This window comes from Chionomys nivalis, chromosome 6, assembly GCF_950005125.1.
Source record: "Chionomys nivalis chromosome 6, mChiNiv1.1, whole genome shotgun sequence".
NCBI classification, from domain to species: Eukaryota; Metazoa; Chordata; class Mammalia; order Rodentia; family Cricetidae; genus Chionomys; species Chionomys nivalis.
This window is the reverse complement of record NC_080091.1, coordinates 82,488,095-82,502,832: the sequence shown is the minus strand read 5'-3', so window position 1 is coordinate 82,502,832 and position 14,738 is coordinate 82,488,095. Positions and strand designations below refer to the sequence as shown.

The window sequence follows — 14,738 nt, the reverse complement described above, 5'->3', positions numbered from 1 at the left end:
AAATGTCACATAATTATATATTTAGTTTAATGTTACTTACATAAAGTTACCTTAAGAATTATTTATTTATCTGATAATTAACCATGTTTTTACTTGTCATCTGTTGTTTTAACAGTCTAAATGTTTTAAATCAGAGTATGCTGCTATAATAGTATATGGCCAAAATGTATTCTGATGAGCCTATTTTCCATATAGCTGAATTCTTTTAGTGTACAGATTACATTTGGTATCATTAACCCCCACAGAAAAGCAGTACACTGCTTTATTCATCCCAATACCTTGAAGAATCACCACAATTCTTGTCATCTTAAATAGAAGTATGTAACTTTTATTTCCCGTAATATGTCATAGAACGTCAATATACATTTACTTCATAAAATTTCATATCTTCATTTAGGTCTTGATTATTTCTGCAAAATATCAGCTTTTTATGTTAATAATAATAGGTTTGATCATTGGGTTGTCCAGTTTTATTTTGACATTAGCAGTTTGATTTTAATATTTATAATTATGCTTCTGCATATTTTATTTTTCATACACTGCATTAATTGAGCATGTTTTGGAAACTTTATAAAGATATAGATATATTTTTATTTCTTCATCAGTGGCTTCTCTGTCATCCTTCTAGGTTTCTATTTTTTCATATTCTTGAACGCAATGTTTTCCAGTACCTAAATTGTCTATCTTTCCTTTTATTTCCTTGGACACACAGATAGATTTGCTCAAGCACAAGTATATCAATCCTGTTATTTGTACCTTTGGTAGATTCATGTTTGATAATTTGTTCTTACTCTTGATATGAATCGCAATATCTCCATTTCTAATGTACATAGATTTTGAAAAATTAAGGGAATTTTATGTAAAAATACTAATGATTTCTGGAAATTTAGATGAAATTAATGTTGAAGACAATTTATCTTATTCAAGATGCATAATGGTATTAATGACCATAAGAAATCTTGTTGAGATTTATGACTGAAATAATTTCATGTTGAGATTTATTATTCATGGAGACATTTTTAGAAACTGCCTTCATCCTTGACAGATAACATCTATGGGTTTTAAACTTTCCTTTCCAAAACATGTAGAAAAAAAAATGTGCTATTGTTATTTTTGGTTTTGGTTGTTCTTTTTCAAAGACTTCATAGCCAGGATCAATCACTTCTCCAAAGTCCATTTTTACAAACCATTATAAGAAATTAAGTTTGCAGCAACTCAGTAGCTTCTTATTTCTGGAAACATCTTAAAATAGTGTTTTTTTTTTTTTCTCTTTTAACTCATTATTATGCTTTGTTTGAGTTACTTAGTACTTCTGAAAGATTTACATAGTTTATATTATTCATATGATAGACTAAAACAAATGATTCCATTTTTTCTTATATAATACTCTCATCAGTGATAGTCACTAGTGCAAATTGATACTACTTCTAAGAGAATACACAGTTTTTAATGCACAGCTCTCCTTTGTTTCGCAGTTGTTTAAAACCACGGAGGGTTTATTTGTGAATTTTCAACATTTCTGAAATAAGTTGCTTAATTTAGTTTCAGGTGTAAAACACAGATATAAATAAGAATGCAAACTACCAACATCATCATAATAATAATGCCTAAGACAATTTCCAAGAAATTGTAAGTTCATTGAGAAATAGTGTAGAAAAGCTACTAAATATATAACTACATTTTTTGTTATTCTTATTGAAAGGTGGTTTTGTCTCTTCATTGTAAATCAGGTGGTCTTGCATACCTGCTGGCACTTGACCTACACATTCAATTATGCACCAACCTTCTTCTATATAATAAGACTTGCCATAGCTGATCACCGACATCTTGAACACAAACAAATCTGATTCTCTTTGTTGTCCAAGTGTATAGGACACAAGAATTCCTACACCATTTAGATTGTATCACCTGATAAAAATAACCCAGGTGTTAGTTTACAGTATATGGATGATGTGCAATTTTATGCAGATACTAAGCCATTTTATGTAAGGAATTTGGCTATGGAAGTTTTGGTACCATGGGACCATAGAATTGTTTTTCTACAGATATCAAATGTAAACAACTCCAAAGGCTCACAAGAGCCTCCATTGTCTAGTTAAAGTAATACAAATTTCAAGAAAAGCATTATGTAAGTGTAATGTGGAGAAAATTGAAGGGAAAAATACATTAACATAATATAAAGTAAATAAATTAGAACTTTAGTGTAGTTCATGAATTCAAAATAAAAACAAGGCCTTACTGTTTATAATAGTTTCCAGAATTTCTGTGTCCTTACCACTGGTTGTGCTTGCTTATTCATAAGTATCTGTTTGGGCTCTATTTCAGTTTTTTTCATTGGAACAGCAATTCCATTTTGCTAGCTATGACACTAATATATCCATGCAGTCTTCTCTTTTTATCATAGAACACTTTTGATAACCTTTTCAGTTTAATAAGGTATCTTTCATCTTTTCTTTTATTTGCACTCAAATGAATGTTTTGAAAGAGATATTGTCCAGAAGTTAGTGCCATTCTTTAGTGTATTCAAGATTTACAATTCACATCTAGTTCCCATTTGAACTGCTATATTCTAGCATGCACAATGTTTGTAATAAAGTGCTGGCTTTTAAATTGAATTCATGTCTGTGAGCATACTATCTGAATTTTATTTAAGAGATGACAAAAAGAAGAACATAGTTTAATTTCCTCTGACTCTGAAGAACTTTATACATAATATCTGATAAAATTTTATTAGCTTAAATTATAGTGGCTTTTCATCAAATTTCACCATTATTCACAACATTTTTTCATATTGGATACATCATACAGAATTTGCTAAAACTTGACTTTGTTTAATTAGATAACATTGAAATAAATATTTAAATTTTTCCTATAAAGAATATAGCCTTCTCAATATCACAAAATAATAACTGAAACTTTTTCTGGAATATTGGTAATGGTTAATAATCTCACTGTCTCTTTCTTCATGCTTGCTCTTTTTTCCTTTCTTCCTCTCTCTGCTGTTCTTCCTTTCTTGCATAGATAGGGTCTCATTGCACCCTGTCTAGCTTCAACCTCATGGCAATTCTACTGCTACATCCTCCCAAATGTTGGGTTAGAGATTTGCTCCAGCATGCTCAGCACAACCATATCTTTGCATTTCAATAATGAGGTATATCATAGATTATAACTTAATAAATTCTTTTATGAAATTTATATTATCCTATGTTTTACAGTTTTTATTATCACTAGTCTTTTGTTGACTCATGGTATATACATTGCTAGTATAATTATAGCTAAAGAAACACAAGAATATATATGTAACTATATAATAGCATTACATACTCTATTGTATAAACCTAGATATACATTCACATACAATACAAAATTATATAAATATGTACATATATGATCATATAGGTACTTAGTCTTTTATGTAACCAAGACTGTTTTTAAATTCATGATCCTCTTGACTCAGATTCAGTATTGCACACAGTAAGCTGAGCCTTTCTAGATCAATTAATTTAAGTAAGGCAATCTTCAACAACCAGGCCCACAGAAGAATACAGCAAGGAAAATCTCTCATTAAGATTCTGTTCCCAAGTAACTGCAAAAATATGTCTAGTTGACGTCTAAATCTAAGTATCATAGGGCATAACATTTTCAATTTTTAATTTTAATCATGGGCTAGTTAATTGAGCTAATGAAGGAATTATCTGGCAAAATGGAAAAAGTAAATACTGTCATTTATGTTTTTTTCAGTGAGTGGGACACTTCATATAGAATACGGAATGGGTGGGCAAAATTAAAAATATATGTAAAAGGAATTACTTAATAAGAAAATTGATTTTCCATTATTTCTATTAAAGTCTGTTACTCAATTCAAAATCAGATATAACTTGAATGTTTTTTAGTTTAAACTCTGTCACTTTTTGTGTGTTTGTGGTAGGTAAGTACCTAAAAGTATAATGAATACTGAAAATGTGAAACTCACTGCCTCAGAATGACCAATATATATATATATAGATATATATATATATAGATATATAGATATAGATATAGATATAGATATAGATATAGATATAGATATAGATATAAGTGTGTGTGTGTCTGTGTCTGTGTGTCTGTGTATTTGTGTGTGTTTGTATTCATTAAGATGCATAAAATTTGGAACTATGCAAATGTTTGTGTGAGTAACTACATTAATATAACTGTGGATGCTTTCATTTGCAAACTCATTAAAATAAAATAATTGTTTAAAATTATTTTTTAAAATTACCTCTACATTTATCCATTTTCTTAGCTCTAAATGAACTCTTCTGAGCAAGATGAATTTGTAGCCGTATATAGTTTGTTTTTATGTTATTATCTATTGACATATTTCACCATCTCATGTGTTTGATGAATGCTTATATATGTAACTGTTCAAATATTTACAAAACTATTTTTTAATACAAATCTACTTTCCATTTTTAGGTCTTTTTGGCTGAATACTCAGGACCTCTTCTAATATACATTCTTTTCTATTTGAGGAGCTCATACATATATGATGTGAAAGAGATCTCTCGACGGCCTCGACACCCTGTGGTACAGTAAGTGACACATGGGAACACAAAGGGTGACAAAAAGACCTATCGTGATGATGGGATTACTTTTCCATAATTACTCTATTAGATAAAGACACCAAGAGTTAAAGTTAATCTAACTTTTGGACCAGTATGTTTTAGCCCTCAGCACAGTATAAGAGATCAATTTCTATGCATGGCTGAGTCATAGTTGCCCCTAGCATCAAGAAAATATGTTGAACTATATAAGTTCTAAGGTTTATAGGATAATTTTTACTAATTCATACAGCTTTTATAAAGTAAAGTTGAAGGACCTTGCATTGTGGAACACACTTTAAATGCCAGCATGCTGGGGGAGGAAGAGGAAGAATGATTTCTGTGAATTTTGAAGACAATCTCTTCTATATAATGAATATCAGCCCAGCCAGGGCTACAAGGAAAGATCCTATCTCAAAAACAAAACCATTTTATTTGGGAAAACAACCAATTTGGATGACAGTGGATCAATGAGATGACCCAGAGGACCACGAGTCCAGCCTTTGGAGACCTTGTGCATTCTTGGGGAATTCTGCTGCTGTCTTAAGGGTCAAGGTCCAGGTCACCACCAGGCTCTTTGAGGTAAATACAAAAACAAGGAGTTCGTTCCTGTCACCAAGGTGGGCCGCATAATTAAGGATATGAAGATCATGTCCCTGGAAGAGATCTACCTGTAATCCCTACACATTAAGGAATCCAAGGTTGTTGACATTTTCCTGGAAAAACACTTAAAAGATGAGGGTCTAAACATCAGGAAGTCATGCTGATGTCTATGATTCATGCTGGCCATGGAACCATGTGGAAGATCATGAACCATGCTGTTCCAGCTGTTATGGGGAAAGAAGCTTTTTTTGCAGTGGTATCATCAAAAGTATACTCATAATTGAGAATGAGAAACATTGAAAGCTCCTGTGACAGCAGCCTCCCCCCAGAGAAAAAGCAACAGTACAGACAGGTCTGTGAAAAGATACTGAAGTGTAGCTCTTCGCAGTTGATGACTTCTGGCGGCACAGAATCAGAGTTGGGGGAGCATCCGATTATCTACAAGGGTCTGGCCACTAAGAGTTTCACCATGCTCCACTGAGAATATGGACAACATAAATTGGACTTGGTGTATTTTTTAATTGAGGAGTGGGACATGAAGGTGAGAGGTTACTCCTGGGAGGAAGGGGAAGGGGGTGTGATAGGGGTGTTTGAAATTTGTATGAAATTCTCAAATAATTAATAAAAATATTATGTTGGAAATAATAAAATTAAAAAAATGAGAGAGAGAGAAAGAGAGAGAGAGAGAGAGAGAGAGAGAGAGAGAGACTGCCAGTGCAGAAGCAAATTACAGATTACTAGTAGACCAGGTTCACAGCTTTTGCCACCATTGGGGACTATAATGGTCATGCTAGTCTTGGTGCTAAGTGCTCCGAGAATGTAGCTACTGACATCGGAGACTACTATCTTGCTATCTTGCAAAGCTTTCCACTATGGATGTCAAAAGAGGATTCTGTGGGAACAACAATGGAAAATCTTACCCTATTCCGTGCTGGGTGACAATCCACTGTGTCTCTGTGCCGGTCCCTGCCCAGAAGCACTGCCATCTTCTCTGCTCCTATTCCCAAGAAGCTGCTGCTGGTGGCCGTTATCGATGACTACTACACAGCAGCGAGGGGTTGCACTGCCACTCTGGGAAGCTTAGCTAAGGTCACTTTTGGTGTCATCTTCAAGACCTACAGCTATTTGACAACAGATCTCTGGAAAGAGACCAAATTCACCAAATCATATGAAGAATTCACTGCCCATCACTGAAAATCAACACCAGAGTCTCAATTCAGAGGGTGTAAGTTCCAGCTGTGACTACCATGTACGGCTTTTATACAGAAAAAAATTAAAGTTAACTAAATCTGTTAAAACATATTAAGCTTGAATAATCTTAGATCATATTTTCTTAAATTCAGAACTTCCCTCCATCCTAGCAGGCATTGGTTGAAACTCCCACTGCACAAGATGTAAGTGGAGAACAGTGAATTTCAGTTTGATTAAAGACAAAACATTTTTTAAGGCACAAATGGTTAAGTGTTGCTCAGATAGGGGTAGTAAGCAATAGTAAACAACAAACACAACATGTCATGCAATTCAGAAACAGGAAAGTACACTTGAAATTATAAAGTTGAGAGCAACTTAAACAATTCGCAATGTTGCATAGGGGCATAAGAAGGGGCTATTTGTGAAAAAAAAGTTTTGCTGGATACTTTTAGTATCAAAATTTAGTTCAAACCCCAAAGTAAGTAGTACTTGAATGATTTGTTGTTGTTGTTGTTAGTAGTAGCTATGTAACTGGTAGTTAGTCTTATGTGGAAACAATGCATCCCTTATTCCCTCTCCAGATCTATCTCCGTGCCTCTCAGAAGAATGAATACTGAAAAGGAGGGGTTTCATTATTCAAAATACCACATTAAGAAGTGTTACAAGAAAAAAAAAATAAAAATAAAAGTCAAATTCCATGACTTAGAAATATTCGAACTGAATTAAGCAAGAACATTGAGATCCTGTGGACACTGTAGTCAAAATAACAAATTTCACTCACTATTTTATTTTACAGATATTGAGCTGCATCCTTGCTCAGGACTTATTGTCCTGATTCTCCACTGTACTTCACAAAACTTGTTCTACCATGTCATTCCCAATTCCCATTCTCTCTTTCTTCTCAATTATCTATATTCCAAGTATGATGTCAAAATATTCTGACTTAAGAGTAATCATTCCAATGACTTCCATAAATCTTGCTAGTTTGACTTGCTTCTAAACAATTTACTATTTTAAACTCTTACTGTGATCATTTTGATAATTTTCCCTCATTTGAATTTAACTTCCACAATAGTTGCAATAAATTGTTGACATGGTGTGGCTTATAAGGCTCATTGATTATTTATGGCTCATTGGAATAATTTGAATGACCTGAATTATGAATCCATTATGTACATGTTTATTTCACCTCTTTAACTAATGGGTCAGATTTCAACTAGTGAATCTGACAACTGTTCTTTTTTTTGAAAGTGATTTGTGATCCAAAGTAGTTTAGTGCACTGTAAAAACAGAAGGCTGACTAATATAGCCATTAACAGAGGAACAACAAGAAATTGATTCTTGGTAATAATAGCTTGTCAAGAAAGCTTTGAAATATTAATCGCTTTATTTAGAATAGAATATAAAATTTATTTAGAGAGTGAGTTGAAGACCTTGGAAGAAGAAGGTAATGACACTTGTATTTTAATATTGAATTCTAGAATATATTGAATATACAGCCCTGCATGGAGGATGATCAATTTTAGTCTCAAGTAAACTGACAGTGATTACTACTCTTAAACACATACATGTCTGATAAAACCTTGGTAACAAATACCACATGTTTTCCACAGCACAAAGATGTAAAGCTTCCACAAATAATTTTATTTAGTTACACAGATCTGAGCAGTTATCAGAGATTTTTGAAATATTTTACATGATTCAAAAACAGGTGATCTCAAAACAATGTCACTGAAGAGCCCTCTAATTGGGCTGAAGGCCCAGCAAGTAGGAGGGAATTTTGCCTGGTATTGTAAACATTTTGCTTAGTAATAGGTGGCTATTTCTTTTCATGTTTTATTTTCATTCCTGTCACTACCACATACAGTATCTTTTTCAAAACAGCACTTGCTCTGATCACTAAACTAAATGTCTTATATTAAAAAGAATAAATGATATCTTAAAATGTTTAATCCACTCGATTGCTTAAAGAATATTATCTTCAACGATGTTTATTCTAAGATTTTAAAGAATAACCATTTTTTATAAACATTTTACCTTTTACTTAAAATAAAATAGTTAAATATGTTAGCAAAAAATAAATCCTCTTAATTATATCCAGGAAAATTGGCCACACTAAAAGACATTTGATAATTACGTTCAAAATGCTAGTTATGTAAAAATGGCAAGAGGAGGAGACTTCAATTGCAAGGGAAACAAGCATCAGACGAGACAAATGTGGAAACATGTCAGGTAGACAAGTCAAATAAAGGATGTTTTACGATAACATAGAAAATGAAAGTCAAACTTCTCAATCTTATAGTAATTGCTAAAGGACAACCAAACAATTAAAAGGTAGTTTGGAATATTTCAAAATGTCAACTGCACACAATACAGGCATTGGATGTTTTTTAAACTTGTTCATTTTCTGCCTCAATCCCCAGACAGTTTCCTAAGAAAGCATTGTTAGTTATTATTTTTATTCCTCCTCCTAGGATATATGGGTGCAAAAAACTTTATGACTGATATGGAATGTTTCTTGTATCATCAGAAGTTAATTTTGATATATTTGTATTAGTTTAGTCAGTAAATAAACTTTGAAGTTGTTTAGAAAAATAAGTAAATAATATGGTTAATTAGCACTAAATAAAATTTCTTGTTAAATGAGACATTGTAAAATACATTAAAATTAAAATATTTGCTATAAGCCAGGCGGTGGTGGCGCACGCCTTTAATCCCAGCACTCGGGAGGCAGAGGCAGGCGGATCACTGGGAGTTCGAGGCCAGCCTGGTCTACAAGAGCTAGTTCCAGGACAGGAACCAAAAGCTACGGAGAAACCCTGTCTCGAAAGTCAAAAAAATATATATGTTTGCTATAATCTATGTTTATATATTTATAAATACATATCTATCTGCATATGATAGGAAGCAGAAATAATATTGCCGGCACATGTATTTACTGTCTGGAGAAGAACAAGAAGAAAGAGGGGAATGGATGTTGCAAGCCATGTGCTAAGCATATAATATATACTTGTCAGAAACCTTAAAAAATAACTGAACTTATAAAAGTCTCATAATATCGTGTAAGCACCTGTGCTTACTTATGGGCACAAAGTCACCTGATACAGCCACAAGGATTTAAATTAGGGCCCTTTGAGGAACCACAGCACAACTGAGGCTGTGGCAGTTTTATTAAGAGCTATCAGAGATTTCATACATTTATCTGAAACAGGATATAATGGCAATTGCCAGGGTCAGTAATGTTGTAGTTTCTAGGAAATAGTGAAGTTTGAAAGCCTTACGGTGTTCACAAAATTAATGTCTAAGACCAATTGTCCTGTCAAGCTTCTATACTTCATTGACTCCTAAGCGAACATACAGAGAAACATTAAGTGGCCTGAATATTGCACTACCTGAGAGAATGCATTGGTCTCTTAGGAACTGGAAGGGACATTGTGTCCCTGGAGCCATGGGCTCTAACGTGAAAAGGCTAGGACGCATGCCTCTCAGGGCAGCTAAGTCAAGCCAACTCCATGGTTTCCTATGATATGGCAAGGAACTTTCTGGAGAGCAAATTAGTTGTTCATTAATTTCTTTATTTTCTAGCTTGGCTTGCTTCTGCCATTGTATCCACTACATCAGACACCTTCTGGAGACGTTATTTGTCCATAAAGTTTCTGCAGGACACAGTCCTATAAAAAACTTGATAAAGGTGAGAACTGAGACATGTTATGTTTTTTTATTTTGACTCCGAAAAAAACAAATAGTAATACATTGCATCATTGTGTTAGTTATGGTTTTTTATGCTCTGGGAAGGGGACCCACTATGACTCAAAGCAACTTGGGGAGCAAAGAGTTTATTTCACCTTCTATTTATTAGCCTATCACTGAGGGGCGGCCTGGAGACAGGAACTAGAGTAGCGGAGGTCAAGGGGGAGTGGTGCTGATATTTTGATATTCCTTGATTGTGCAGCCTGCTTTGTTATGTACCCAGGACCACCCGGACAGGAAAGCCATAACTCATAACGGCATGGGTTCGCCCACATCAGTCACTTATTAAGAAACTCTCACTCAGACTCGTCTTCATTCAAATCTTATAGAGACATTTTATCAATGTACGTTCTTTCTATGTACATAAATCTAGCTTTTGTCAAGCTGAAAACAAGCAATCATCAACAAAACAGGACCATCTTCTATATGATAATCACCTTTTCCTTAAAATTAGGTTTTTCTCTTCCTTAGTTGAGTTAGCATATATCGGACATTTTCCTTGAGTTTTATTTGAGCCTTAATCTTAGATAATCTACAGGGAAAGGCCTTTTAAAAGTATAGTTTTAAGTAGATCATGCATGGAAAGGTCTTCACTGTAGACACTGACTCAGTTTCCTAAAAACGATATGAAAAGGAAAAACCCACAAAGTAATGTGTAGATATAGCTACCAGAGTGATGCTAGTATCCGCCATGTGAAAAAGGAAAAAAATAAAAAAAAACATGAGTCCAATGTCAAGAAAATGAGAAAGTTTTCAAAAATTGTATTGAAAACAGACATTATGAAATACCACGATTCAAGTTCAAATATCACTTATCTTTCCACTAGAATTTTATTATTAAAATGGTATGAAATTCTTACCACAAATACTCCTTTCACGAAAATATCTATAAAAAATTCTTTATTGTTTCATTGTTTTAAATCAAAATGAATTCTAGAATGATTAGACAGCCTTGTTTTTGACCTATCAATTTGTACCAGTGCAGAAAGTATGTTTGAGCCTCTTTGACCAAATCTGACACTTTCTTTTACAATCAGTCAACATATGCTTATGTTAACTATGGTCACCATTGTTTTATTTAGTGTTCATACTTTGCTATAGGTCATTTCTCTTTGTGCAATAATATCTTCATGAAAATGAATCATTCTTGATAAATAATTATAAATTGTCAATCTATATTTGAACTTTGTCTCAAATACTCATTAATATAAAAATATAATCATGGCATTAAGTTATATGTTTACTCTCATAAAGGTACTAAAATGTAGCTTTAAACTCTGCCTTATGGTGGGAAGAAGCATTCCACGTATCCAGTTCAGGTGCTTTATAAAAATATGCTGCAATAGCTAGTAGTTCTGTTGAAGAGACCAAGTCCTATGGGCACCTCACTGACCTGTGGTACTGATGAGAGGCTCAGCAGTGGTTTTGGTTCATTGTAGGCAGTCAATAATCTGTAAGGACAGTCTTGCATTACCTATGTTATGAGAAGAAAGCAGCATCACACAGACTTCCTACCTTCAGTTCCTTTTTTAATTAAATAATTTATCTTTTCAAATTTCATTTTACATTCCAAACACAGTTCTCCCTCCTACCCATCCTCTAGTTCCCCCTCATTTCCCCTCCCCACAGCATGCCCCCCTATCCACTCCTCCCAAGGGACTGATTCCCAACAAAATCTGGCACATTAAGTTGGGACAAGACCAAGCATCTCCCCCTGCATTAAGGCTGAACATGGATTTCCATCATAGGGAATGGTCTCCATTAGGCTATCTCATACACCAGGGATAGATCTTAGGCCTACTGCAAGGTGCCTCACAGATAGTCTAAGCTTCATCACTGTCTCACACATATGGATGGCACACATGTAGGATTTGCTAAAGGATGCTAAGGCAGGGAGATCACAAGTTTGAGGTCAGCCTGGCCTACACGTATTATAAGATTATACTTTCAGGGATCATTTCTATAGTTTGCTACCTTCAGTTCTTACGTTCTCAATATTCAAAATTCAGTGTAAGTTTCTGAGACTTATAAGACATGCTATAAATGTCATGTTCAGAGACAAGCCAATCAAGTCTTTGTAATCCCTCACATTCAACTCAAAGAGAAGCTTTTCTGAGTAAGCATTTGTCTGAGGGTTGAAACCTAAATGTTTAGAAATCAGCACTGCACCATGACAACTTAGTTAAAAACTATATTAAATTCACCTAGAGGGCTTAGGACTTCCTCAGGTATACAGTATCAGGCATGAATTCTTAAGACTGTAGACTGATTCTGGGGAAAGACAATCATTTTCTTCATTTTCATTGCCACCACTATTATGACACTGATGATCCTGTTTAATCTCAGTGACTTTTCAAAAAGAAATAAACAAACAAACAAACAAAAATAAAAAAAGATTTAGACAGGGAAGAGAAGGGGACTTAGATGAAATAGTATGTACATCTGTGGGAGAGAGATTAAAAGAGTGAGGGGTTAAAGTAAGCAGTAGCACTTTATGCAGGTAAGAAACTTTGAAAGAACTAAACCAATGAAAGTCATTTTTCAAATGCTAAAGTGAATGAGTAGATGTAGGGGTACATTAAAATAATGTATTGTATAATGTATCTTATATAACTTTTATTTTGTCTTATTTTATTTCTAGGGATGTGCATTTTATTGGGGATTTACTTCTTGGATTGCTTATTATATTAATCACCCAAGATATACACCACCATGTATGTACAATTTCTTTTTAACTAAACCCATGCTAAATTATCAACATCTGTGCTTTGTTATTGATTCCATAAAAATTGAATGTCTTATACTTAACAGAAAAATTAATAAAAATATCAATTTTCAATTTCTTCCATAATTTACTAAATTTTCATGTAGGCTTGAAAGACAAAAATTTGACTGACATAGATACTTTCTCTCTCTCCAGGAACTCTTTATTGCTTCAAAAAATATGTAGTGAACTGATAAAAGCAAAAATTTGAAGGAAAGTATAACCACTGAGTTATTGAGGCTACTAAGAAAGGAAGAATCAGTTTTCCCAAGGAACGAATCCCATGATAGTCTACAAGTGGTCAGCCTTAAACACCTGGGTATACAAGCAGCACTAAATAACTCTAGGCTATGTGTATATGTAAACATTATAACTACACACACATATATATTGTATAGCATATATTGCTATATAGGGTTAAAATATATAATATATATTTTAATGGTATATGTATGTGCAGGGATATTGTCTTAGTCAGGGTTTCTATTGCTGTTAAGAGTCCATGACCAAATCAACCCTTTTAAAGAACAATATTTAGTTTGGAGGCCTATAGTTTAGAGATTCCGTCCATTTTCTTCATCCTGTGACATGACAAATTGAGGCAGACAGGGTTCTGGAGTGGCAGCTGACAGCTCTACATCTTGCATAGGCAACAAGAAGTAATCTGAGACACTGGGTCTGGGTTGAACATAAATGAAACCCCAAAGTGCACCTCCACAGTAACACACTTTCTCCAACAAGGCCATGCCCACTCCAACAAAGCCACGCCTCCTAATAATGCCATTCCCTTGAGAGACCATTTTTCTTCAAACAGCTGCATTTTACTCCCTGGCCACCAAAGACTTGGAGCCATATCATAATGCAAAAATGGAATTAGCCAAATGTCAAAAGTCCCCTTAGTCTATCAGAGTCTCAAAAAATGTTTAAAAGTCATAGTACAAAATCTGTTCTGAAATTCATGCAATCTCTTATATGTAATCACCTATAAATTAAAAAAAATAATCACATATTTTCAGCATGTAATGGCGCAGGATGTGCATTGCATGCCAAAACGTAGGGAAGGGAGCATTTGGTGGAAACACTGATGAGAGAAATATCAAAAACCAGGTGTGAAAATTCCAAACTCTGCACTTCGTGTCTGCTGTCAAAGCATGCCTCTGACCCCTACTATTTTCAGCTTTGCTGAGTGCAGCATAATTTTTTCTCTTGGGCTTGTTCCACTCCTTGCTAGCGTCTTTCTTGGCAGGTATCCCATGACTCTGGAACTCCAGGTTTCTCCATACAATGGCATTTTGGGGCCTCCATTCAGGGACACCCCTGGCCTAAACTGCTTTCCTTAGTCACAGAGAAATATTCTATAACCCCCATTTTCTTTTCTGTCTGTAGAGCCAGCACCATGTAGCCAATGTTGACAAGTTCTGTTATTTGCTGGGACTGGAACATACTCTCCTTGTTTATATACATTTTCACCAGCTTTCTGTTCCCCATGCTTACCTTTGCTACTGTCCTGAAACTTGCTCTGTAGACCAGACTGGCCTCAAACTCTAAGATATGCCAGCCTGTCTTTGGAGTGCTGGCATTAAAGGCCTAAACCACCACACCTGCCTCTAAGCACTTCTTTAATTTCTTTTTGTAAGTGGGAATTTTAGCTTGGTGGGATCTCGCCATGAGGTCTTTTTATTCCATTTCTTAATCTGTTTATCTCCTTGAACACAGCACTTAGCTCCATTCTACTCCCTGGTGTTCCTGTTCTCTTCACATTTTACGTTTTGCAATTTGCCTTGCTCTGCTTGCTCTTTTTCATTATAAATCTTCATTAAAGTTACCACTGTTAACAACACTACAGAGTC

The 14,738-nt window shown here is 34.4% G+C and overlaps 1 protein-coding gene across 1 annotated transcript in view; it reads left to right on the top strand.

The window, feature by feature from the left end:
* The window catches only part of Tecrl (trans-2,3-enoyl-CoA reductase like), a 63,390-nt gene that overhangs the window by 33,828 nt on the left and 14,824 nt on the right, over window positions 1–14,738 (top strand). The window contains exons 5-7 of the mRNA XM_057772757.1: window positions 4,456–4,571; window positions 9,960–10,065; window positions 12,766–12,838. Coding sequence (XP_057628740.1) covers window positions 4,456–4,571; window positions 9,960–10,065; window positions 12,766–12,838 — 295 coding nt within the window. The remainder of the gene's footprint in view (window positions 1–4,455; window positions 4,572–9,959; window positions 10,066–12,765; window positions 12,839–14,738) is intronic.